The sequence below is a fragment of the Phaseolus vulgaris genome, chromosome 11 (genome assembly GCF_000499845.2).
Source record: "Phaseolus vulgaris cultivar G19833 chromosome 11, P. vulgaris v2.0, whole genome shotgun sequence".
Lineage (NCBI taxonomy): Eukaryota > Viridiplantae > Streptophyta > Magnoliopsida > Fabales > Fabaceae > Phaseolus > Phaseolus vulgaris.
In genome coordinates, this window is record NC_023749.2 from 9,760,263 (window position 1) to 9,786,183 (window position 25,921).

General features: G+C 31.5%; 4 protein-coding genes across 5 annotated transcripts; all 4 read right to left on the bottom strand.

The window, feature by feature from the left end:
• Positions 1-1,453: 1,453 nt before the first annotated feature.
• Positions 1,454-2,041, bottom strand: LOC137833903 (uncharacterized). Its single transcript, XM_068641973.1, has one exon. The coding sequence runs from the start codon at positions 2,039-2,041 to the stop codon at positions 1,454-1,456; it is 588 nt and encodes a 195-aa protein (XP_068498074.1).
• Positions 2,042-2,155: 114 nt separating this feature from the next.
• LOC137833911 (protein MAIN-LIKE 2-like) lies at positions 2,156-6,502 on the bottom strand. Its single transcript, XM_068641981.1, has 3 exons — positions 6,449-6,502; positions 2,959-3,153; positions 2,156-2,821 (listed from the first exon to the last, which is right to left on the bottom strand). The coding sequence occupies exons 1-3, from the start codon at positions 6,500-6,502 to the stop codon at positions 2,156-2,158; spliced, it is 915 nt and encodes a 304-aa protein (XP_068498082.1).
• Positions 6,503-7,594: 1,092 nt separating this feature from the next.
• LOC137829921 (uncharacterized) lies at positions 7,595-17,063 on the bottom strand. 2 transcript variants are annotated; one of them, XM_068636983.1, is made up of 15 exons: positions 16,951-17,063; positions 16,444-16,819; positions 15,525-15,685; positions 14,253-14,356; positions 13,804-13,870; positions 12,311-12,403; positions 12,067-12,231; positions 11,820-11,960; positions 11,650-11,727; positions 11,120-11,232; positions 10,990-11,050; positions 9,468-9,635; positions 8,641-8,742; positions 8,082-8,171; positions 7,595-7,992 (listed from the first exon to the last, which is right to left on the bottom strand). In XM_068636983.1, the coding sequence occupies exons 2-15, from the start codon at positions 16,721-16,723 to the stop codon at positions 7,930-7,932; spliced, it is 1,686 nt and encodes a 561-aa protein (XP_068493084.1). In that variant the 5' UTR covers positions 16,724-16,819; positions 16,951-17,063; the 3' UTR covers positions 7,595-7,929. The 2 variants fall into 2 exon arrangements, with proteins under 2 accessions (XP_068493084.1, XP_068493164.1); XM_068637063.1 differs by lacking the exon at positions 16,951-17,063 and having other exon boundaries at positions 16,444-16,944.
• Positions 17,064-19,970: 2,907 nt separating this feature from the next.
• LOC137825364 (uncharacterized) lies at positions 19,971-24,426 on the bottom strand. Its single transcript, XM_068631038.1, has 9 exons — positions 24,183-24,426; positions 22,599-22,765; positions 22,323-22,427; positions 22,075-22,131; positions 21,842-21,922; positions 21,571-21,605; positions 20,981-21,070; positions 20,710-20,869; positions 19,971-20,348 (listed from the first exon to the last, which is right to left on the bottom strand). Exons 1-9 carry the CDS (start codon positions 24,328-24,330, stop codon positions 20,229-20,231), a joined length of 963 nt encoding a protein of 320 aa, XP_068487139.1. The 5' UTR covers positions 24,331-24,426; the 3' UTR covers positions 19,971-20,228.
• Between the last annotated feature and the right edge of the window lie 1,495 nt (positions 24,427-25,921).

The following is a 25,921-nucleotide window of genomic DNA, read 5'->3' on the forward strand; positions in this document are numbered from 1 at the left end:
AAAATTTGACTTATGGATTATACTATCCGGAAGTCAAGTTGCCAATTACAAAATCTTATGCTATTTTTGTTTTGCATATGTGAATTTATGGAAATTATAATAAAATGAAAATTTATGTTTTATGAATGAAGGTGTAAGTATGGAAGAATTAATGAATTTTGTGCATCAACATGGATTGTTTGAAGGGGACTATGGTATCCATTTTACAACAGATGAGGTGAATACAATTTCATTTCATTTATGTTTATTGCATTATAATTTGAAGAAGTGATTTTGTAATATTGTTAGAATAACTTTGTGTAGCCTTCGCGAGAAGACTTACTTGAATGGGTCCGTAGGGTTGGTTATGGTACTCATAATCATGATTTGTATGATACCTTAGTTGGTCATCCATATGCAGGCAGATTAAAAATGAATGAACATTCAATGCTTGTTGATATGACTAAAAGCATGGTTAAGCCAGGTAACATTCTACGTACTTTGAAGGAGAATAATGAGGATAATATGACAACAATAAAGCAAATATACAATGCAAGATAATCGTACAAGAGATCAGTTAGAGGACCAAGAACTGAATTACAACAGTTAATAATGTTGTTAGACCGTGACAACTATCTTCACTGGAGTACATGTCATGAGTCTTCAAATATTGTTAGTGATATTTTTTGGACTCATTCTGATGCTGTGAAACTCTTGAATGCATTTAACATTGTATTCTTAATGGATACAACTTACAAAACAAACAAATATCGACTGCCTTTGCTTGAGATTGTTGGTGTAACTTGTACAGGTTTGTCCTTTTCTGCTGGTTTTGCATTCTTATCTAGCGAGAAAGAAAAGAACTTCATATGGGCATTACAAAAATTTAGAGGGTCACTTTTGACATCGCATGTGGGGCCTGAAGTCATTATTTGCGATAGAGATCTTGCTTTGATGAATGCCATCAATATTGTATTTCCTAAAACAAGAAATCTTCTTTGTCGGTTTCACATCAATAAGAATGTTAAAGCAAAGTGTAAAATGTTGGTAGATTCTGTCGAGGCTTGGGAAGTTGTGATGGATTCATGGAAGACTATCATTGACTGTACAGAGATTGGTAAATTTGATGAGTTTGTGAAAAATTTTGAAACTATTTGTTCACCGTGGCCATTACTTTTTGAATATGTGAAGAACACTTGGATTATTCCGCACAAAGAAAAGTTTGTCAAGTGTTGGACAAATTTGTTAATGCATTTGGGAAATACAACATCAAACAGGTATATGAATGCCTTTAGTTTGTTTAGAACGTGTATAACGTGTAATTGTTTTATTATGTTTTATACTTATACAGGGTTGAATCAGCTCATTGGTCTTTGAAACGAATATTAGAAAATAGCATGGGAGACCTGTGCTCGTGTTGGGATGCTATCAAGCATGTTATTATACTTCAACATAACGAGATTAAGGCATCATTTCAAATGAGTCTACATGTGATAGGACACACATTCAATGTGCAATTGTATAAAATGTTCGTTGGCTCTATATCTAAACATGCTTTAATTCTCATTGCTGGGCAACGACGTGGTACAACACTGGGTCGATCTCCAAGTTCACCTCTGTGAATGTATGGGTGTGATACTGTCCTAAACCAAGACATGTACTCAGGAACACATGCAGATGGACTGGAAGCAACTCTCAAACCTGTCACCACGTGGTGATCAAACTGCAACCACCTTTGATCAATGACATGTGCATTAGGAGCCTCAGCCACCATCGGTGATGATGGAATGCTCTGCTTGTACCCAAATTGGCGCAAAACACGCTCGGGCATATATCTATATGATAAGCTGCCCAATCGCAAGTGACCCGAGAATAAATAGATGGTCTCAAATGGTCTACTCAATCTATGGTCCTCATACGGAGTCCAGATGATGTCATCGTGTGTGACCCCATCCAACTGCACCCGCATATCACCAACTGTGCAAATCTGAAGGGCAACAATATACCGTGCTGCCCGCGGGTGTACATCGTCATATGAGGGATTAATATCCCTTCTTCCCATGCCCGAGAAGTGCTCATAAATCCATGCATACATAATTCAATCATATTAATTATAAAATATTTAATACAAAACATTATGGAATGTAACATGTGATTGTTAATTATTTGTATGGTTTCATACCTGAACCAGTGTCGTATAACTGGCCAACTGCTTCGTGTTAAAATAAGATGCATCCCCCAACTGCTCATATAGATATGTAAGTGTTGCTGCTCCCCATGCATATCCATGACCCATATGTAGATTGCTGAATAACAATAAGTACGATATAGATACATAGGTGGCACTTTTATCTGCAAAAATAATGCATCCAAGCAGATACAACAAGTAAGCCCTGACAGCACACTCCCAAGCCTCTTGAGCGCAACATTCCTCATATATATCTTGAAGCCAACTCAATCGTACGTGGACGCCTCGACACTGCCTCATCTCAGCCTTCCCCCGAGTCTCATCCACCCCTAGTAACTCAGTTAAAATTGTTGCAGCTCTGTTGTACTCTAAGGGCACATATGTTGGGAATTGACCCAAAATGGGGAGGTGTAAAAGAGATGACACATCATCAAGTGTGATGGTCATCTCACCTACGGGAAGGTGGAAGGAGTTTGTCTCCCGATGCCACCTTTCGACAAAGGCTGAAATCAATCCCTTGTCACCCACTTCATAACTTATATTGCACAAACTAAACAATCCGGAATTTTGTACAAGTAGCTCAATATTAGCATGAGGCATCCCAAATTTACGTAATTTCCTACCGTGAGATACCAATTTAAGTTCTCCCTTATCCTAATATAAATTTTGTATATATTAAATATAATTAAATAAATTTAAACAATAATTAATAAAGATAATTTAATTGAAGGTTTTTTCGTTCTTAGCTCACCCTCCCAAAGCTTAACAACAACATGGTCAGCAAAATTTACCAGTAAAGACATATCAGAAGGTCCTCCAGGAAACCCTTCTCCCTGGTCTACATGGTCATCATTCTGTAAACCTTGTTCATTGTCATTATCAATATGAACATCATCATCAATCCTTTCCTCGACACCACCTCGGTCTCTTCTACGGACGGATGCCGTCGGTCTTCTGCGATCCACCACCTCTAGTTTTAGCCATATCTATCCACAACACAATTTAAATTTCAATTATTTACAAATAATAAATAATATAATCATGAATTTGTGTACATAATATAAAATTTTAAAAAAGTTTTTAACAAGTGGGTTGGAAACTAAATATATAACAAAAACGCAAAATCACAAAAATCAAACTTTGTAAGAACACTACCAGATTACATAATCCGAAACACACACAATGTAAACCTAAACCGGATTACATAATCCGAAACACACACAATGTAAACCTAAACCGGATTACCTAATTCGGAATTACTAAAATAACCTAAACCGGATTAAGTAATCCGGTATTACTTTACATTCACAACTATACCGGATTACATAATCCGGTGCCTATTATGAAAAAATGCAGAGAGTACTGGATTACACAACAAACGGATTACACAGCAGCAGGTTTCAAAAGCAATGCAAAATTTGGAAAATTCAACTTACTAACATGAGAAGAGAGCACTTTGGATGTGTGAGTGATAGAGAATGTGGGGTTTAGAGAGATTTGAGAGATGAAGAGAAAAAAACCTTCGAATAGGAGTGTGGAGCGGTGCCGCTGGAAGGAACAGAGAGAAAACGCACGAAAGTGAAAGTGAAAGTGAAGGTTAAGTAGGTTAAAGGTATATTAAACTATTATTTTAATTTTTTAATATTTTTACTGAGGAATATATTAGTAAATGTACTTTTAGTATGGGAGTGGGAGAAGAAGTCATGGAGGTGCAGGAAGAAGCTGTCCTAAAGAAAAGGGCTAATTAATGTTGGCAAACAGGGTAATCCATAAACACATTTACAAAAGGAATTTATTCTTCACTCATATTTTCAAGCTACACATCCATAAACTTTAAAATTTCAATTTTACCTTTTTAAAATTTATATTTTAAATTGTACAATTTAAAATATAATTTTTTATTTTAAATATACAATTCAAAAATATAAATATGTATTATAAAATATACATTCTAAAAAAATTACATTCCAAATATACAAATTGTATTTTAGATTATACATTTTATGATTTTTTAATATTTAAAAGAAATATATATATATTTTAGTATTCCAAATATATAATCTAAAATATATTAATACATATGGTAAATTTTACGAATTGCAGCAGTGCCCCTGTACAAATTAGGGTGAAAAAAAGTACATGAATAAAAAAAAACATAAAAAGATGGAGAATCAAAAGGCTTTCAAAACCCTGTCGAATAAGACTTACTCACGAGCCTTAAATTTTAATAATTCGACATACGTTTATATAGAAAAATATAAAATATAAATTCTAAAAATGAATTGCTAACAAAGGAGATGAGAACAAGCACCGCCTCAAAAAGGGAAGTTTGGGTGCAAAGAGAAGAATGCATAGGTGACAAAGAGTTTTTCTTTCTGCACCCCATAATTTATTCTCTTTTCCTTACATAATATAGAAAATAAGTTTAAACAAAACTCTAGTATTAATCAATAAGTTCATCAAATTAATTAGGTAATTGAAAGGGTAAATTACCTATCTAGCACCATTTTGTTTTTATTTTCCTATCTAGCACTTTTTTATTTTTTATTTTCCTATCTAGCACCATTTCAAAAATAAATCAATAAATAATAATTTATTTATTTTTTGATAATTTTAATTTTGAATGCATTAAAAAATAAATATTTTTAATGTTTAAAATAGTTAGAAATATAATTAATGAATAAAGAAATGAGTTTTTATAAAATAAAATAAAATAAATTAAAATTTTTAGTTTTAAATTATTTTTTTTTAAGAATGAAGAAAATAAAAAAATTAAACCCTACAACAACATAAAAGTTGAATCTATAAACATAAATTACTATTTATTTTTATTATTATTGACATAATTACAAAAAAATACATGACATAATTAAAAAAAATCAAAGTCAATTAGTATTAATTAATAGTGGATACATAAGTAATATTGAAGTGTCTACCCTAAATGCAAAATCCTAAAAAAAAACTAATGCAAATGTTACACTTAATGCTTAAAAATGAGAAGCAAAAAATGAAAAAAAAAGTCTAGAAAATAAAAACAGCAACAATAAAAAAAAAGAATGGTAGAAAAAAAATAATAACTAAAAACATAAAAGATATAAAATAAAGGCAAAACAAATTAAGATAAAGATAAAAGATATAAAAATAAATCCAAATAAGATAAATATAAGAGATATAAGGTTATGCTAAATAAGTATATGTTGATCATAAAAATGAAAATAAATGAAAGATGATAATTCATTTAATATTTTCTTCAATGGTACATTAAATAGTTTGTATGAAATGAAACATAATTAATTATGAGAAGTGCACAATCTAGTAATGTTGGGACATATTCTTTATGTGTTTGACAATATGAACATTTTTTTCCGATCATGTTGTTCTTTTATGTCTATATCAGTCCTTATTTAACTTTGTTTTTTATAATTATGTCCTATATTTTTTACTTAAAATTAACATAATTACATCATCAATAATAATAAAAATAAATACTAATTTATGTTTATATATTCAACTTTTATGTTGTTGTAGACTTTAATTTTTTATTATTCATTCTTAAAAAAATAATTTTAAACTAAACATTTTAAATTTATTAATTTTTTATTTTTATTTTGTAAAAATACATTTCTTTATTCATTAATTATATTTCTAACTATTTTAAACATTAAAAATATTTATTTTTTAATGCATTCAAAATTAAAATTATAAAAAAAAAATTTAATTTATTATTTTTTAATTTATTTTTGAAATGGTGCTAGATAGGAAAATAAAAGGGTGCTAGATAGGAAATAAAAACAAAAGGATACTAGATAGAAAAATAAAAACAAAAAGATGTTAATTAGGAAAATAAAAGTGTAAATGGTGCTAGATAGAAAATTCACCCTAATTGAAAAGTAAACATGACATAATAAGCATTACATGATAAAAAGTAAACCGGTTGCATTTGTTTAATATATTTAGTAAATTAAGGTGTTGCTAATGTTAAAGAAAATGTGTTTCTTGGATGAATGATATAGAAGATAATTCGTTAACATAGAAGATACAAAAATTATTGATGGAAAAATTATAATCACTTCTATTTTTTCCATTTTCGAGAAAGACTTAATATACTATCATTTCCGTTCAAACAAATGGAATATATATTGTACAGATAATTTGCGTTTCCACAATCAACTTGTTTATTATGTTTGGGTATTAGATATGTTACTTGTGATGCACCTCCATTACTTCTTCATCCACCTTCATATAATTTTTAAATATAAAAAAAATGAATATTGGATTAACCACATCAGAACCTCGAACTGGATCTGGAATTTCTGGAATGTATATTGTGTACATTCCGATTTGTAAATTTAAAACACAAATTGGTACGCAATCTTAAATCCGGTTTGAGATTTTGAATTGACCATTTCAAAAAAGAAAGGTGACGATTGAAATTGGATTTGCGATTTGCAATTTGTGTGAAGAAAGAGGAGGTGCCAGTGCCTGTCATGTGATTTGGAATTTAAGAAGATAAAGAAGCATTTTAATGTTCCTATCAAACTGCTAAGTAAATGATCGAATGAATATTTTTTTAAATGAATACTGAATTGAACAATCCAAAATCTTAAACTAATGGTAGATTTGATATTTAAAAAATATATGGAGATGGAGGATGAACCAATGGAGGTAAAAAGAGAACTTGTCCAATTTTTTTACCCCCGACATGCACAGCCTCTAGCATTATACATTTGTTATAACTATACCAATTAACCTTTATTCGTGTTCTCCTAAAAGTCCTTTTTACCTCTTTAATCCAAAATTTACGCTTTCTTTCAACCTTTGCACCTCATTGAAAAGTTTAAAAAGTATTTTTCAACCATTATTTAATATCATGATTATGTTCAAAGTTTTCTCCTTCTTCATCCTTAAAGCACCTTACTGCATCTAGCAGATAAAAAAAAAAACTTCATCAAGATCTTGCCTTTTTTTCTCTTATAACTTTTGCTCTCCGAGATATTTTGTAATCAGACTTCTAATCATGTTTCATTCACTGTTTTTCTTTTCTTATTTCTAGCATTTTGATACCTACTCTACTTTTCAACATATAAAAGGCTTAGATAATTCCTTTTGCGTGTTACCATGTCTTGCAATATCTTCATTTCACCACCAGAATTTCTTATTTTATGTACCACCCTCCTCAACTCCAGGCTTCCATAAAGTTGTAAAGACTTTCCCCAATTCAATTACCCCCATTTTAGTAAAAGATATAGATTAACTTTTCAAATTCCTCAAACAAATCCTCACTTTAAAAACGTAAATACGTGATCATTTAGCAAGGTGACAGGTTACACGATCCGAACAGATTAATTTAGTTTAGTAGGTCTTTCCAATTGCAACCTTATGCAATATGAATTTACTTAAGCAAGCAGTTAAGTTATATTTGAAAAATTATAACCAAATGGATCCTTTATTGAGCCGAAACAAAGTAACGTGAATAAGCCTTGTTTATAACAACCCGGATAACCTTTCTGTTAACAAGGCATAAATTAGTAAACAATTTTTACACTACAAAAATGCGCCAAAGGAAAAGGGGCGAAAAAATATCAAAATTTTGGGGTTGTTAACTTCGCACAGCCAATATCTTACTGTTTTTAACCACTAAAGCAACCAACTTCAGGCAATCAGGAAAAAAATCCGCTACAGAACTTTTCATTAGAAACTGGCATCCTAAGATACTATTTAAATATTGAGAACAACGTAGGCAAAATCCTGCCAGCTACTCACTATGCAGTTTTCACTTTTCGAGATGGAGGCCGCCGAAATAGACTGATTAGATCATCAAGACCCTGTCAAACACCATCAGTTAGATTGAGTCCATACAAATTGGATACCTAAAATTTTGCAAAAGGATTAAAGATAGATAATAAAAAGATACCCTAGTGGTGATGACCAAGAAACAGAAGAGCACAATTAAATACGATCCCAATACTAGAAGCAACAGCAAGTCAAATGTCACACTTGCAACCTGTAAAACCACAACAATTTCTTTCAGGGCAACATGAAACTCCAAAGCTAAAAGTTAAATACTTCAGAGCATGTTTGGATTTAACTTATTTTGTAGCATTAAAGAATTTCTTGGACAAGCTTCTTCAAAGAAATTTTGAATAGACTTATTTCCTAAGAATAGCAACCAAACATGCATTTATTGGAAAAATATTATAGAATTTGTTTATGGTGAAAATTCCCTCCTTTTAATCAGGAAAAGATGTCTTTCAAAACAAATATGGGCAAACAGGTCAGTCAAATAACCAAAAGAATGTTGCGCCCTCAAGAAATTGAAAAAAACTAAATTACAAACATGGTCAGGGCTCGGGACTGAAGATAAGATCGTCTACGAAGCAGGACTCTATCAATGATTCATTAGGTAGATTCAGCTGCTCAAACTGCCAAGCTTTATATACAGAACATGGTGCAAAGAAAATAACTTCAAATACCTGATATATATTCAGCTTTGCCCTGGTTGAATCATAGAAAGTAAACACCCCCTCTAGCACATCTCTATGCAGATTTACCTCGTCAGTGTGATCTTCTAATTCCTATATACGTGTATAAAAAACACTAGGTAAGTACAGGAGTGAAACTCCAGGTATCGAGAATTGAGGAATAAGCAGCCTGAACTTAACTCGAATCCAGTTTCGTTATAACTTTCTAGTAAAAAACAAGTAAATTTTAGGCCTTTTTTCTCCAGAAACATTATACAATATTGGCATATGTAATCTCCCTTATCAACCCAAATTAAAACTGCATACATTTGAATATTGCCACAAATTAAATTGCCGACAATCTGTGTTTACTGTTCTCACTGTATACGTCATGTTGGACATTGCAAGGACGCTTGTAATAATTGCAGTTGTTTTCTTATTATTTTATTTTACATCAATACAAATTGAAACACCGTGATAATTATATAAATCAAAAAGCATTTTACTATATTTACAATGTAGCTCATATTTTTAGAACATGAATTATTTCTTGTGATTTAAGATTTTTTTTTATTTACATTAATTTTAGACTAATTTTGTATGTTCTATGGTAGTCTTGTTGTATCTTCATCATTATTTATAAATTTATCACATCTGTATCATGTCATATTGGTGTCTCGTGTCATATCTGTGCTTCTTAAGCTACAGAGATTCACTCAGCTGATCCACATCGAAACCATAGTATTAGGGGTGATCCTTTAACTTGAAAAAAGATAAAAAATTATGCGTCACAATGGCACTTCCACAAAATAAACAAAAGTAGAAGCATGCAACAATACCTTTCTTAGTGCCATGACAAAAGGATCATCTTTAGAGAGAAATGGAGCTACTCGAGGTGTTTGGGACAAAACATCTAACCATGATCGAACATAAGAAGGATTAACAGCCAAGTTAGTGTTGTCAGCAAATATTTGAATGTTCTTTCCTTGATGTCCATAAATATGCCTCTGCAAAAAGTAGAACAGAAGACTGTTTAAAACAACAAAGTTGGCTTCTCATAAAAATAAAAGATACTGAGAATCAAATGCATGTCTAACGTGACTTTTATTACTGGGCAAATTCTTTAAGAGGATCATTCAAAGAGCATCTATTAAATAATCTAGCTTTAGTCTCGCTGATCAAGCCAGTTTGCAATAATCAACAAAGGCAGTGTTTGACCCTTTTTTATGTTTTTATTCTTGAAAGGTACACGTAGACCAGACATATTTTCTGAAAATCTCTTTAGAAAAAGTAACTTAATTTTATGTTTAGAGCTCTTATTTTGAACTATAATTTGACAGTAGGTTTAAACGCAATAATTAAAAAAAGAAAATTGACAAATAATAGGTTCACACAAAATCAAGGATTATCTTTCAGTAAGGATTACCCAAAATGTCAATGAAATGAGCACTTCGAATTTCAAAAAATATTTTTATGATACTAAACACCATCTTTCATATGTACAACTGACATTGTCACAATTCCTATATAATTAAAACAAATATCAATCCAACAATGTTCAAATTTACAAACTTCATGCCTTTACTTAAAAGATGGACAATGAAAGATAAGGTGGAACACTTGAATCCAGGATGGAAGGAGAAAGGAAGCAAAATCTGTGCCAAGAGTGATTAGTTTTGTAAGTTTGAATGAATCAAACTACACTAGAGTGTAAACTTTGCAAATCCAAGGAATTAACTAAGCAAAATCTCATCACAAACTTTTAATGCAAAATGATATTATGCGCAATAAACAGCACGTCATTAATGGAAGAGTTTCATCCACATGCACAGTGCTAAACAGGCATTAATTAGCTCGATTCAAGGGGGTTTGTTGGATAAGACGAAGTGGAAGGGCCACATATTCATCCAAGGGTAAATAACTGAGTAAAATTATTCTGGCTCAGTATGTTTTTCTTAACCATATAATGAAGCAAAGTAATGTCACCATGCAGGAAGTCAAATGGTCCCAATAGAAGCATCAGCAGATGCAAATGACCAAGTGCATATAAACAAATATCTACCAAACAAATTCACATGAAACATTATGCACAAAATCATAAAAAATATTAGTTTTGAAATTAATAGAAATGCACACTCACTACAACAAATATGATGAATAATACTAGATTTTCCAAGTATATTAAGAACTAGTGCCCAGGACAAACAAACAAACAAAACATTCCCTTGTGATTCTTCTTATGCCAAATGATTGGAAGGAAAATTAATTACAAGTACATTGATAGGTTAGATTCCTAATATTTTTTTTCGGGAGGGGGAATGTACATTGACTTCTAGTTTTTTGAGGTAAACTTAGTCTTACCGCAAGACTTTCAGCAATTAATTTCACACTTCTGACAATAGTCGCTTCATTAACAAAATGCCTGCAGAAGCTCAGTCAGCAAAAAATTACAGAAATAATAAAATTCTGGCATTTAGGTCTAGATATGAACCTGCCGTCAACCAAACCACCAGTCTTTTCTAGCAATTCAGGTGCTGTAGAGAGTCCAGATAGAGTGGCAGCAGTAACTCTCAGCCTTGAAAACTGTTCATGCTCCCAAGCTACCTACAGCAGATGACCATCTTTAATAACTAATATTAGAAGTAGCATTTAGACAAAATGCAGGAAGCATGTGCTTCCTATCAGGAAATATTTCATCCAGATATGAAGCACTAAGATGATTAGGAGCAGTAAGTGTGGTTCAATAGGAAAGCTAAGAAATAAAATACAATGGTTTGACATCAGATTAAAATGAAAATTAGAAGAACAGATACATCTTAGTTTCCAGACCTTTTTTTTATAAACATGTAAACCATATATAAGGTGATTGTACATGGTATGGTAGTGCCACTGTACTAAAATAATGTGCCGAAGGCAATTGTCTGAAAATACATACAATCAAATTGAGATTGAGCAAAAGCTAAGTATAAATTACCAAAGATCTAGGCAAGTGAAACAGAACACTGAGAATGTATCACTTACTCGAGGATTGGAAATGTTTATTTTCTTATGCTTCAAATTCACTTTAAAGCCTAATTCTTCTGCAACACTTGAAAAATCCTACACCAATATTTTCCATTAGAAATCAAAAAGATAAAACTGCAAGTCAATCCATTATAGTAAAGCCTGCGCCACTGTGACCATTCACTTACTTCCACAATTTTCTTAATGAAGGCATTTTCTGGGGGCTTAGACACATGAATCCACAATTCATTTTCCCAAGAGCCAATACTATCTAAGCAAATAGCATAGTCAATGCTCTCACGCATACGTTGATCAAAGCTCCGAAGCCACTGAAAAAACGTAGAATTATGTAACAAATCCATAACAGAAGGGGAGGTTGATCACGTGTTACAGAACTGTCAGCAAATAAATGAACTCTCAAATATGATATATCACCTTCCGAGTTCCATTGTAGTTGTAAGGCCCACCAGATGTTAGCCCAAACAGCAGATTGTATTGTCCTCTTGTCTTTGGATTAGAATACAAGAGAGAAAACAGCCTAGCTATTTCAAGAAGAGCCACAATGCCACTTCCATTACTATCGCTTCCCACTGATAATGCCTGCAATTACAGATATTTTAACATAATAATCATATGATTTCGAACAGTTTGGCTTTATAGGTAAAATTCATAAACATACAGGAGCAGCCCCAAAGGTGTCATATGATGCCACTATCGCAATGGTGGGTAATTGATGAGCATCATCATCTGTCTTCAGTCCTGCCAACCATCCCTGCAACCATATAAAAAGTACATCCACAAAAGTTCTATTTAAAGAACACCAATTTTAAAAGACTAATGAGATTGAAGACAGATTGTGTGTATTTTTTGTGTAATAGAGAATCGTACATAGAAGGGAAATCATTTGTGGATATACATAAGCTGTGATAACCATGCGTGTGGAACATGTTTTCAACTGTTATAATTTATCAAGATGTATTTCTCCATGCTTAAATATAACTCATAACTTTACATTTCAATATCTATAACTAATCTGCTACTTGCACAAGCTTTAGAATATCATAATTTAAGCAATTAAAAAAAGTAGACCTGGTTTGGGTATAAGAAGTCAGAAAATTAGATCAATGCAAGAAATAATCCATCAGGAAGGAACTTGCAAATCATAGGGCTGGTTTGGGTAAATTTCTCCATAAGCACTTACAGGAGAATAAAATAAGAAGGAAAGATGAAATAAAACTCTCCATAAGCTAAAGTTAGTTTATGCATGAGTTAAAAATCATCTTTTAAAGAAGATAACGAGAGAGGTTATATAAATTAGTTTATTCGTAAGCTAATTTCATGTGGAGAAGCTCATTTCATATTTTTTTCTCTTAAAAGTGTTGATAGACCCACAATCATATAGTTGATTATTAAACAGGTTACTATAAGTTTACAAAATGCAATCAACCTTTGAAGTGGTAACTAACTATAATGCATGCAGAAAATTATATTCATCTTGGAAAAAGAATACCACAAGAAGCAGATTATATTTATATTTATACTTCATTATTTAAATGAGTTATTAATACTGTAAGTTAATAATGTTATCAAACACTGAAGTGGCAACTAAAATGCATGAAAAAAAGAATGATACAAGAAGATTATCCAATTAAGATTAATCAGTTTTGCTGACACATGCAGCTACACTGTTACTCAACGCAATTTATACCTGTTATCCAGTTATATTTGCACTTCTATGTGAGAATTCCTAAGGGAAACACACTAAAACACAAAAAGTAGCAGATTCTTTCCCATATTGATTGACCCCTATAAAACAATTGAGACACAACATCCGTGTAGCAAGTGAGATCTCCAGTTCAATCTTCCAAGTGAACCATTTCCTTGTAACTTAGTCCAAAACTTGGATAGTGAGGTTTTAAAAAATAATCTTCCACAGTAGGCTTCCCCAGCCAAGGTTCTTCAAAATTTTCTAGATCTTTTCTCAAGGCTTCCTAGAATGATTATAGCAGCAAGCTGGGGGTTTTGTAACTATAACTAACACTGAACCAGTTGTAGTAGAATTTAAACAAAAGAACAGAAAAAAGAAGGCAACAAATTTATGGTATACAACGTAAGTTTGATTTAGCGTTCCAATCACATTGCATTTATATAAATAAAAGGTTGAACAAACACCTGAATATTTGTAATGGGTGGAGAAACAACTTTCCTTGGTTCTGCGGCTGAAACAACAAATTTGTATCTGCAACATCCAAAAAAAAATGAAAGAAATCATTCAAACTGTTACTTCCAAGAGAAAAATAAACTTGGTAATACAATAACTCTAACATACATGCAAATTAAGTGACTACAATAATAAGTCCAGAAAAGAGAATTAAAAATATAAGACAAAAGCAGCAATTATGAAATGAATTAGACAATTGAAACATAATCCAAACAAATAGAACATAAGGTATTCAATAACACAAAATGTAACACCTAGAAGTTGGAAATATAAAAGGTAATTCCATTTTGCGATCCAATCAGTCAAGCCATTAAGTTCCATATCACTTGCTTTGACCATCTAGAGAATTTTGCGAAATATAGTTAAAGCAATGAATTCTTCATTCAAGATTTGTACTCACCCGCCAGTTGTTGCAGTAGCAGGTTGACCAGTAACATCATTCTTCTTGATATCAGCTAACACAGCATCAATATTGTCATCCTCAAATGCAAAATAAACAGGATACTGCAACAAGATGCAGCACCATAAAAGTTACATCTCTCACAAAATGACACGAGTGTACATGGTTTATAAAGGAGGGGGGGAACAAAAAAATAACTGAAGGGGACATACTTCCTCACATTACTATGTCATGTCACACATACTAAAGAAAAAAATAGTTCGAAATCTTTTCACTTAAGAGAAATGGGAAAAACATTGATTAATGGAAGAACAATTAAATTCAAAGATGTGGGCCTTTTATTTTCTCTCACACATAAAAAATAATAATAAGAAGAAGAAGAAGAATAAATTACACTAACACCCTAGTATTAAAAAAATTACATTTTCACACATTTTACATTACATGTGCATCGCATTAAATTCTAGAAACACTCCCCTTAGACTCACTGATAAGGGAGGCCATTATAAAGGTAAAAAAGGCAGAAGGAGCAAATGTAATTTGAAAAAATCTACGAGGTTGTCATTGTAATTTACTTTTAAATCTACGAGGGTCTCCCTAGACTTAACCCCAGGTGCTGAGGTTTACCCAACTCGGACTTATCCTGAAGCTGTCAGCCGCACACCACATAACATCATGGGCCTCCTCTTAATGCCGATTAGGACCAGGACGGCATACTAATGATTGACGGCACACTAATGATTGACAGAGTAAAAATATTTTGCACTAGGTGTATGAAGATTAAACTCAATAAATAAACCATCTGCTACAAGTGAATGTTAAAGTTATATGGAACACCACTGTATGCATGTGATGATATTTGAAACCCAAACAAGTTTAACATGCACATTATGAGGCTATCCAAAGTCTTTAATCATCGTCACATTGGTGGAACTCTTACAAAGCCAATTGCCTTTTTCATCAAACAAACCACCGAATGACAGAAACAATAAATTTATTTATAAGTGATTGAAGGATAATACAGCTTAATTGGTTAATCACTGCATAAAACACTATAAAGATATAAATTAACTTGAGAACATAGTAGTAGCTGAATAAAATCACAAAATCACCAACAACTACGTGAAAAAAGAATTCACAATTCACAAACAAATTAGTTAACTGTCGCTTCCTCATTTCCAGTTGGCAAATATTTTATTTTCTACAAAATTCCAGAAGAAAAAAGACAAGAAAAAGTCTACAAAAAGGAAAAGCTGTTTGGAATTTACTTACCGGTAAGTTGGCGTGTATGAGTATTTGTTCAAGTTCCACCAGTACATTCTTCAGTGGCCCATCACGATGGTTATTTCCCATACCATCTTTGCTTTCAAAACTGAACATCCGGGGAAGCAAAAATATTAAACCCCCAAGAGGCTTGCTTTCTGAAATATATTCTGCCATATTGCAGTCACAAGATTTTGATCTTGTTAAATAACAAGTGAGACAAAATGGCATTCTTCAAATAAAGATCTCAATATAAATTACAAGGACAAGAAATGTTAAGCATTCAACTAGAAAAAATAAAACAGATCAAGTTATTAACGAAATGGATAACATCAGGGCAAACACAGCAATAACTAATCAATTTTATAAAAACAATAAACATATAACTTTTCTTGCTTAACTAGAGAACAAGAGCTTCTCCATATCTAAACCTACAACATATAAGCTACTACGGATGCCTTTGGAAGAGCTTATTTACAGCTTGTTTGGGCTTATCTTACGACAGAATCACTAGAGTAAGTGTTTCAATACAAAATAGTTTATGATATGTTTGTAAGCTGATTTTTAGCTCATTTCCACAACTCTTCAGGATAGTTTATGAAAATAGCTATACATAAATGATTGCACATTAAAAACACTCATTTAGCAAGTGCTTAATTAATTCGTTTACCCAAACGCACCCTAGGACATTTTCACAGGTATGCATGTCTACTTCCAACCAGACTACTAAGCCTAACATCTTAACCAATTTAAAGTGACACTGAAATAACACTTCTGCCACTTCTCAAACACCGTTCCTAACTTCCGCAACTCCGAATTACGTCATGCGCAACAATTAAGTCTGAGCAGAATCAACCGAAAATAAATAATAATAAAACCTAAAATTACAATTTGAAAAAAGGAAAAATAAAACAGAGAGAAGAAGAACCTTGAACAAAAGACATGTTAAGTTCGCGAAGAGGTATGAGGAGGACGGTGCGAGAGAGATCAGCGTGCGGAGAGAAGTGGAGTGAGGCGGCGTGATGATTGAGGCTGGCAAGTCGAGATCCGAAGGGAACGCCGGACATGTCGTACTGGATGAGGCGGTAGACGTCGACGACGGTGGCACCGTCGCAGAGGTCGACGCAGGCGACGAGAATGAAGACGAGCGCGATGAGGGAGTCGAACAGCATTTCACGCTCGCGAGGTTTGCGAGGCGCCATAGCCATGGAGCAAAGTGAGATCAGATCTGCGAGCTAGGGTTTCCAAATTCGCGATCGACAAGTGGATAGAAGAAGACGATTTGGATCTACGCTTAAATATGTCTGTTTGTATCGATCAATATAATATTAATAATTATTTAGTTTTGATTTGATTTGAGCAGAAGGTAGCTACAATACAAAATGATGCAAGAGAAAGCGATGCTGATGAAGATGGGAGAAACCAGGTCACTTACGCTGAAATCATTAGAAGCATAGCACGGTAGCACACTGTACTATAGCAGCAGTAGTAGTAGTAGCAATGACTAAGTGGTTTTTCTTTTTCTTTTTCTTTTTAACATTTTAATTCTTCTTTTTCTTTCAGGTGAGTCTCGGGAAAAAATTATTAGTCCAACAATCATATTTTTCACTTGATTTTTAAATTCCAGTTCATAATTTTTATCTTTAACTTTTCAAAAAATTTAAAATATAATTTTTATTCTAATTCTCAAATTGATATGTATTTTATTTATTTTTTCAACCAAACTCTAATCATATTCATTCAAGATATCAAAAAATAATTTAACTAAATAAAATGAAATAAGATACGTATATGCAAAATTAAAAATTAGAAAATACTAGGTTATAGGTTAAAATTATAAAAATAGGATTTTAAAATGCGCAAAAATTTAAATAAGCGTAAAATTAGAATTAATATTTTTTAAAATTTGGGTAATCTTAGTAGGTGGCAACATGGCTTCTTTTGGCATGTGAAAAATGGTGCGGAGACTTGTTGTCATGGTTAGATATACTCATAGCTCCAATTTGTCAGTTTTTTTATAATTTTATTTTTATTTTAATATATATATTTTTAAACTCTATCTAATTATAAAATATTTAATTGAGTAACTGATTTCTCTCATTAAATAAATTCAAAAATCAGATTAAATTAATTATTTACAATTAATAATTAGAGTTTAGTTTGTAATTAATTAAATTACAATATTACTATATATATGTATATACACAAAATTTAATTTTTTAAATTATTTTTTAATTTAATTTTTTAAATTATTTTTTAATTTAATTTTTTAAATTATTTTTTAATTTAAATTTTAACTGAAAGAATAAGTTGACAAATCCATGTTAAAGTGAAAATACCAACCTAATTTGTAAAATTGTGGCGAGCTTATAAATTAATTAAACCTAATCTATTTTATCATCCTAATCTCTCGATAAGGAGATGAAATTTTTAATTAAAATTTATTTTTATTAGTAATTAAGTTTCATTTAAGTAATATATTTGTTAAGCTAGTGAATAAAATATGTTTCAATATTGTTTTTGAGTTTTAAATATGAGTTGAAAAAATATATACCAATTGACAGGGAGGATGAATAGTTAAGTGAAACACTTCATATTTTTAAAATAAAAATAATGAAGAGTTTTTATAAAATGTTAAATAATTTAGCTATGAGAATTTATGTATCTCAGAAGTTTGTACCAAGCTTGTCCCTCCCTAAATTGACACCATCGACGTTATCTACAAGAGAGCGTGGTGGGTTTGAAGAAGAATATTTATAGTAAATAGTACGAGAATGACATGGGTGTGAGTTTTGAAGGTTAATGAGTGTTTCTTCCTACAAATACTGCATCTAATTTGTTTTCATTTAACTCTTTCCAGAAACACACTCTGAAAAGTTATTTTGAAAAATACAGAAATATATTATGTACGTTTTGAAAATTTTATCTACGTTTTCCAAAATACATTTTATAAATTCTGAAAAATATGTTTTGGAAAAAGATAATTTGAAAGTCATTAAAAAAAATATAAAATAGTATTTTTTTAAAATTGATGGGGTGCTAGAAGAATTTTAAGGGAAAAAGACCCTACCATTTGATAACATAATTTACACTGTAAACACTAAAGAACCTTGGAAAGTTGGGTCTTCATACGTCTCCATGTCCAAAATAAATTACAATTTAAAAATATACTATAAATTATATAATTCAAAATACATTATAAATTACATTTCAAAATTATTTCAAATAATATGTTTTTTAATTTTTCTTTTTAAATTATAAAATCTAAAATACTTTTTAAAGAAATATCGGTTACAGAAATTGTCTAAAATTAAATAGTTGGATTTTGCTGCATAATACTATAAAACTACACTTCTTTATATGCTTTTTCTTTTATTTTTCATTTTTTTATTTTGATTTAGTATAAATCAAATAACACTTTACACAATACAAGGCTGTGCTAGTAGATTGTAATTGTACAAAAACTTTGCTAAAGTTAGCATCAAAAGTTTAAATAACGAAATCGTTAATTTTTCGTTAATATCGTTTGCTAGAGGGTTAACTTCTTACAAAAGTAAAAGAGAATGAAAAAAAAAAATTAAGCATTATTTATTTTTACTCTTTTTTTAGAAAAGTGGATATATGACATGAAGTTGGAGATATGTATAATTTAAAGTAAACGTGTATTGGATAGTTGAGTAACATATTTTAGATCGAGTGAGTTTAATTATGGGTGAAATTATGTTAACCTATTATTTGAAAAGTCATTAACAGCACAAGATAGTTTCATGGGCTACTTCCTTCTTTAAGATATACAAAATTTAAAATTATAAACTTCATGCAATAAATAATAAATCGATCACTCTAAACCAAAAATTATCAAAATACATTGTCATCTATAATATAAAATAACAATAAAATATGGTGCTTCTTTTATGGTTACAAATAAGTGTCATAAATTAAAAATAAAACCCAAGGGATATATAATATTAAATTTACAATTGACATTAACATTTGTGATTTACCTAAAAAATATAAACTAGGCAAACCAGTAAACGTTTGGATTGGACAAAATAATATTATAAAAATTTTAAGTCAAACTCAAATTTCTAGTTCATAAAATAAGGTTTTCATATACTATGAAATATCTTTATTATTAGTTGATGTCCAACAATAATAAACAATAAAAAAAAGGGAAAAGGGGAAAAGAATAATTGCATAAGAGAAGAGTTATAGTATGGATATTAGAGAATGGTTGAGTTATGGATTTGCATTGATTACTAACTCTAATGAGTTGGTAGTTATCAATAATTGAAACTTGATGTGAAAAGTAGTAGATGCAAGATGTTTATTACTATATCAAAGATCAATGATTAAGGATGTTCCTTCCATTCTTTTAGACTGTTTAGTGTGACAAGACAACATCATATGATATGATGAATAAAAGTGCATGTAATATTTTAAGAACACTTGATCTCTTAAATGGAATTAAATTAGCTTATAACTTTCAACAGTCAACAAATGTTGGTTTCAAAGACATGATATTAATACACTCTTTATTATTTACTGTGATAAAATAGCATCGTTCTAAATTCAACATAAGATGAATGTAGTGAAGGGTTGTAACCTGTGATCAGTGCTCAGCTATGGGTGCAGCTAAGCATTTCAAATGTTCCAAGATATAGTGAGTACTGAGTCAGGTACTCTGCTAAGTGCTGAGCATAGGAAAATACTTCAATTGTTTGATCCATCTTCACTTTCTGGAAATACCAACAGCAAGCCTTCGTTGTCTCTATAAACTTGCACCAGAGCAGCAGCCTTGTAGACAAACATTCCGAACATGGCTGGCACAAGCTAGGGTGAACAAGAGACAAGTATAAATAAATGACCAATGAATTTGATGAAAGTTTAATAGTAAGACTATGATTATTGGATAAACCACTCTATAAATACAAATAGAGGGAAAAAAAGATAAAATGAATTGAGCTTTCTTATAAGCTTATATCAAGTTATGTACTTGAGTTTTTAGAAAAATTAAATGAGATAACTTTTATAAAAGTTAAGTGTACAAGTTTATTTTAGCTTATATGAGAAGTTCAATTCATTTTACTTTCTTTTTTCTTCTTCTATAAGTGTTTATGCTGAAATTTATTCAAATGGAAAATGCTTAGTGGCTGAAGAAACATTTTTTGATACACATGCTGCCAAGGATTACCTGGAAATCAAAAAAGTCATTGGCAAAATGTTGATGAAACAGGGCCCAAAGTCCATATATTGTTGCTGGAATAACAAGCCTGGGAGAGGAAAGTGATATACTGATACCCTTGATTGACCTCTCCAAGAAATCTTCAAGGTCCTCACTTCTTATACCAATTCTGGTTAAGAAATATTTTTTTGCCCAAAACAAGGGATAAGAAAATGTCAACAACAGAGAATGTTAACTGGCACAATTACATCAAACTCAAAGCACAAGTTTTCATGTGTACTTCTTAGACTTCTTTTTCTTGAATATTTGAGGAACATTTTCCCTGGATATGTTGTCTGCATGTTGATACAAGAGTTGAAGGTACAAGCAACTGCATTGAAATGATATATCAGTTAAGTATAATAATAAGGAATGATAAGAACAGTTACATCTTCTTTTTTCTCTCCCACAAAGAGAAACAGTGATGAATAAATATCAACTAAGGCTCTAAGGTTATCTCCAATGCAAGAATCATACTATGAGATCTTATTTTACTTTATGTGGGTCATACCATGTCACATCATTTTTAAGATATTTTGCAAGTTTTGCTCCAATGCAAGAGTTTTATAGTACTCACTTTTATAATTTTTTGTTTACACTTCAATGCAAGTACAACCTTTATAAGATGAAAATATTTTTTTATTACCATGATCCAGGGTCTTAAATTTAAGACTCTTTCATGCCACATTAACATGCTCCAATGAAGGTTTCTTATAAGACTCAATTCTTAAACTTAAGACCTTATGCTCTAATAGTCTCACTAGAGTATCTTAAAGCATTAACAATTACTTCAATGAGACATAACCAATATGATAAAAGGCAATAACAAACCTGAAAAGTACACCGATCACATAACTTATAGCAGCCTACAAATTTAAGAGACAGGCACACATCAGTGAAGGAAATAATTAGAAACTTACACCTTGGGATAGTGTTTGAAGTTAAATCATTATGGTATAAGACACTGACATCCATCTAAAATTAGACTTGTCATGAAGAAAGAGAACAAAATTCAATGGTAAGAAGCACAAAAATGATCTGGTAATTACAATAGAAAATTGATGAGACTTTTTTTTGAGACAGCATGCAAATTAAAGTTTACCTGTACTGAAAAAATTACCAAGCAATATCCACTACATGCGAATCCAATACCCACAGATAGAAGTAGTAATTCCCTCTTGAGCTACAATTAAGAATAAAATTGAAAGAATAAGAAGCTTACACAACATCAGAACTTCTAATTGATCAAAACCTACAGCCTTGAGGTAAGAAAACACTGATGTCACTAACTTGAGCTAAAAAAGAACAATATCAAGGTCAAGAGAGGTATTGTACAGATTCATATTCGAGCATGTTCAGTTTCTTGCGCCTCGCGCTGCTGTCCTGCAAACTCTGTTGATATATGAAGTGAAGCATCCAACATTATTGGATGACTGAGTTATTATTTATTTACCCGAGAGAAGGTGAATTTGAAAAACATTTGAAAGAATAAAATGAGTTGCAACATATCAATTTCATAGTTCATATACAGTTTCCCACTTCCTGTCAATGGGATGTAAATGAAAAACTACTCCAAAGCATACCTTAGCAGTCACCTTCTTGTTTATTGGTGGAGAATTATCACCTGTTAACCACTCTTGGGTTCTTGTAAGTTTCAAAAAACCACCATCATTGTCAGTTTCTGTGATCTACAAATATTAGAAAAAGCAGACCAAATTGAATTACGTGACCAATGAATCAACATACAAAATTTGCAATGGATCAGTACAAGGCAAAAACCAGCCAAAACTGATACAATTGATCAAATGTATTAAATTGGATCGGATGATTTGAAATTAGAAACGAAGAGTCTACTGCACCTGCACTGTTTGTTGAGAAGTGTCATCAGTGAGTATGTTAATATCATTATCAGCAGAGTTTCTGAAATTTCTTCTCCATAATAAGTCAGAAGTTCTTGATATAAAATCGCCATTTAATTCTCTCTCCTTAAAAAATATTTGCAGGACATCCTCATCGGCACCACTCACTAAAAATATAAGTTTCAACCAATTAGATTTCAAAGAAACAAGGTCTACAGGTGACAAGAAAAAAGGATAAATTCCAAGATTAAATATTAATTGTACTGGGGCTAAAAGGATAGAAATAAACATGTATTTTTAATAAATATAGTAGCTACAAGGATGAGATATCTGCCAATGAATAATTAAGCCGCGACTGATTAGCAGTTTTTTTGTCCCATGTTCCCTCATGCAAGAGCCTTTTAGGTCTTCAGGAGTAGGCAATGCTTATACTTAGCTCTTGTCTTCAAATTTAATTTTTATTTACACCCTTTCATGAAAGGGCTCTATTTTTGGCTTGAGGATAGAACATTGTGTCAATTCTTATGCTTAGCTACCATGTACTGAAATTCAACGGATAACTAGGATTGAAGTCTTGCTTACTTTATCAAAGGAACTCCGATAGATACCATATCAATGACCAATTCTCCAAACAGCTTAAGCTATTAGGTTTTAAATCGCATGAATTGTTTTTAATATATCTAACAGAACATCAATGGAAAGAAGGACATAGATTTATAAAGTAAGTTGTGAAAAGAACATCCAACCACAATAGCTTTTTAATTAAGAGCTGGGGAGAAAATTTGCAAGTGTAATATAAATCTACAATATAACACATGTTTTAATAGAATAATAGTCAAAATGAATAACAATATTAAACATAAGAAAGGAAGCCATTAAATTCCCCCACAAATAACTGAAACAATTGTTTCACAACAGTCGTTTACTTGATTTGATGCACCCTCAAATTGAATGTATCAACAAACTACAAGTTCAAGAAAACTACACTTCAAATTTCTCTTCTTTCTAACGGTCCAACCTCATTCTCCTGCTATCCAAACTCCAAAAAGATACATTTACTTACATGAGATAATGTTTTCAGTCAATCTTAAACCTAGCTATCATGCAATGTAACAAAAAAAATGGATTTTTTTTAAATGATCCAACCACGGTAATATATTTTCTAAGTTTTCCCAGACAAAATATTCAATGAGGAGCTAGCAAGTCAGAATTATTATTTTTAAAAACCAAATGTTCTTAATAGCAAAGATTAGAGTGTCTTCAATTAATCTTTACAATCCAGAATCTAAGTTAACAAACTGTAATACAGAGTATCTCCAAATTAAAACTCAAGATGGTGTTTCTCCAGCAGAGGGAAACACTGTTCAGAGTTCAGACAAATGATATGTGTATACAAGTACTTACAACCATGAGAATTGTGGCAGTGCACAGTTTCCATTCTGAGTTTGAAACAGCATGTCCAATTGCCTATTACCCATTTCCCCAAACCCCTTATCCTCTCAAAAGATGCTAACTTTCTCAGCAAAGGATAAAAAGAAGTAATGAAACAAGTCCAATCGGGACCCAAGAAACAGAGTGGCTAACCTGAAGGAGGACCAGCTCTTACAGTTAGCACTGAAACCAGGGGAGTGGTTGTGGAAGAAGCATATGGGAAACGAGAAAATGCAGAGACTTTTGGGAACTGAAGGCTGTAACAAGTGGGGGGTAATGTAATCTTCGAAAGGGTCTCCATGGCCTAGATGGAATGGAACCCCCACAATCTGAACCACCTTACCCGCAACAGCACCACCTTTGAAAAAATAGATTCTAACAAAAGTGTACCAAATTTTAATCATTATTATAATTTTGGACTCTGATTTTTATGTATATTGGCTTTGGTTCTTGTTTTTCCACTCCTTCGATTGTAAACCAAGGATTCAGTGAATATAAATTGACAGATTATGTGAGATAAAAATTTGATAATTTTCAATTATTGCAATTGGTTTGGAAAGTAAAATTTCATTTTTTTTCCTCTAAATTTAATGCAGTATGTTATTATAAGAGTAAGTTATTCTTTAGAAATGTTAATCTTTCATAGGTTGAATCATGGTAATTTCTAATTTAAATAATTAGCTTATGATTAACATTATTATTTTTATGCTTTTAATTTTTAATATGTTAATTATTAAACATCTTTTTCAAAGTAATAACTATTGTCCCTTGTGTTTCAATTCAATTTCACCCCCTGCTTTCGAGTTGCTATGCAAATTGTAATTTTTATTTTATTTTAAGTTCAAATTCTATGTTTAAGTTTTAACAGATTTTTTCAAGGAATCTAATTTTAAAAAAAAATGGGCATTCCAAGTTAGAATTTATTCTGATTTTGTCGAGGTTCCAGTTTTACTTTTTTGCAGTATTTCTCGTGCTGTATTCAGAAATAGTACGTGAAACTAACTAGTTGTACTGTGCACCAATTTTGCTGTTGGTGATGCCAATTCTGGCCAATACCTAAATGTTTTGAGGCGATTACTTCTTGCACCATACCGTATAAGCACCCAATTTTAGTATGAATAGAGAAAAAACCTTTAAATAAAATGGAATACATATAAAAATACACTCTAGACTTCCTTTTTCAGAATTTTTTGTATTAGAAATTTTCTTATCTAGAATGAGATTTTGATTTTGTTTCTGAAATTTTATTTTCATAACACAATAATCTCTTCCAAAAAAAATTTTAAAATGTATTATTTTTAATTTTAGATTTTTATTTCTGGAATGAAGGACAATTTTTTGAAATTTAAAACTATGTAAAGTGCATGTTGAAAAAGGTTGGGTGTAGGAAGAATTTGCCATGTTGATGGATTTTGAAAGAATATGAGCTGCTTCTTCCTGCCCCCGCATGACTTATTCTGACACCCATACTAAATGGAATTTACTATTATATCCTTCGGAAAATAATTTAAAAAAACTCTAAACATTTTACCATTACTTTACCCTTTGCTCTCTATCTCTCTCCTCTCTTCTATCACCTCACGACACCTCCCTCCACGGCTTTTGTATTCCGACACACTTTCTGTAGCAAAATTGGCTTTAAAACGAACAAAAATTGGTTTTCTAAGGCGAGAGTAATCACTGTCCGTAAGGACTTATTCGCGATATATTGCGCAAGTCCTCTCAGGATACAACAGGAACTTCTTGGTAATTTCCGATGACCAGAACTAGCAAGGTACTTTCTAGGAGTAAAACACAATAAACCCATATCTATTATAATGGAATGTTATAATTTAAAAAGAAAGAAAAGAGAAGAGGAAGAAGAATGCACGGTGGTGAGTGTTGTGAGGAAG

Coding starts and splice junctions, on each gene's coding strand:
- LOC137833903 (XM_068641973.1), bottom strand. CDS start 2,041: ATGGGAAGAAGGGATATTAATCCCTCATATGACGATGTACACCCGCGG.
- LOC137833911 (XM_068641981.1), bottom strand. CDS start 6,502: ATGTACACAATATACATTCCAGAAATTCCAGATCCAGTTCGAGGTTCT. Junction 3,154..6,448: donor CAGTTCGAGGTTCTGATGTG/GTTAATCCAATA, acceptor TGTTGTGGATAG/ATATGGCTAAAACTAGAGGT. Junction 2,822..2,958: donor CTTCTGATATGTCTTTACTG/GTAAATTTTGCT, acceptor AATTTATATTAG/GATAAGGGAGAACTTAAATT.
- LOC137829921 (XM_068636983.1), bottom strand. CDS start 16,723: ATGGCTATGGCGCCTCGCAAACCTCGCGAGCGTGAAATGCTGTTCGAC. Junction 9,636..10,989: donor TAATTGCTGAAAGTCTTGCG/GTAAGACTAAGT, acceptor TACTTTTTGCAG/AGGCATATTTATGGACATCA. Junction 7,993..8,081: donor TCTTGGTCATCACCACTAGG/GTATCTTTTTAT, acceptor GGTGTTTGACAG/GGTCTTGATGATCTAATCAG.
- LOC137825364 (XM_068631038.1), bottom strand. CDS start 24,330: ATGGAGACCCTTTCGAAGATTACATTACCCCCCACTTGTTACAGCCTT. Junction 22,428..22,598: donor CTTCTCAACAAACAGTGCAG/GTGCAGTAGACT, acceptor TAATATTTGTAG/ATCACAGAAACTGACAATGA. Junction 20,870..20,980: donor AAGAAAAAGAAGTCTAAGAA/GTACACATGAAA, acceptor TTTCTTAACCAG/AATTGGTATAAGAAGTGAGG.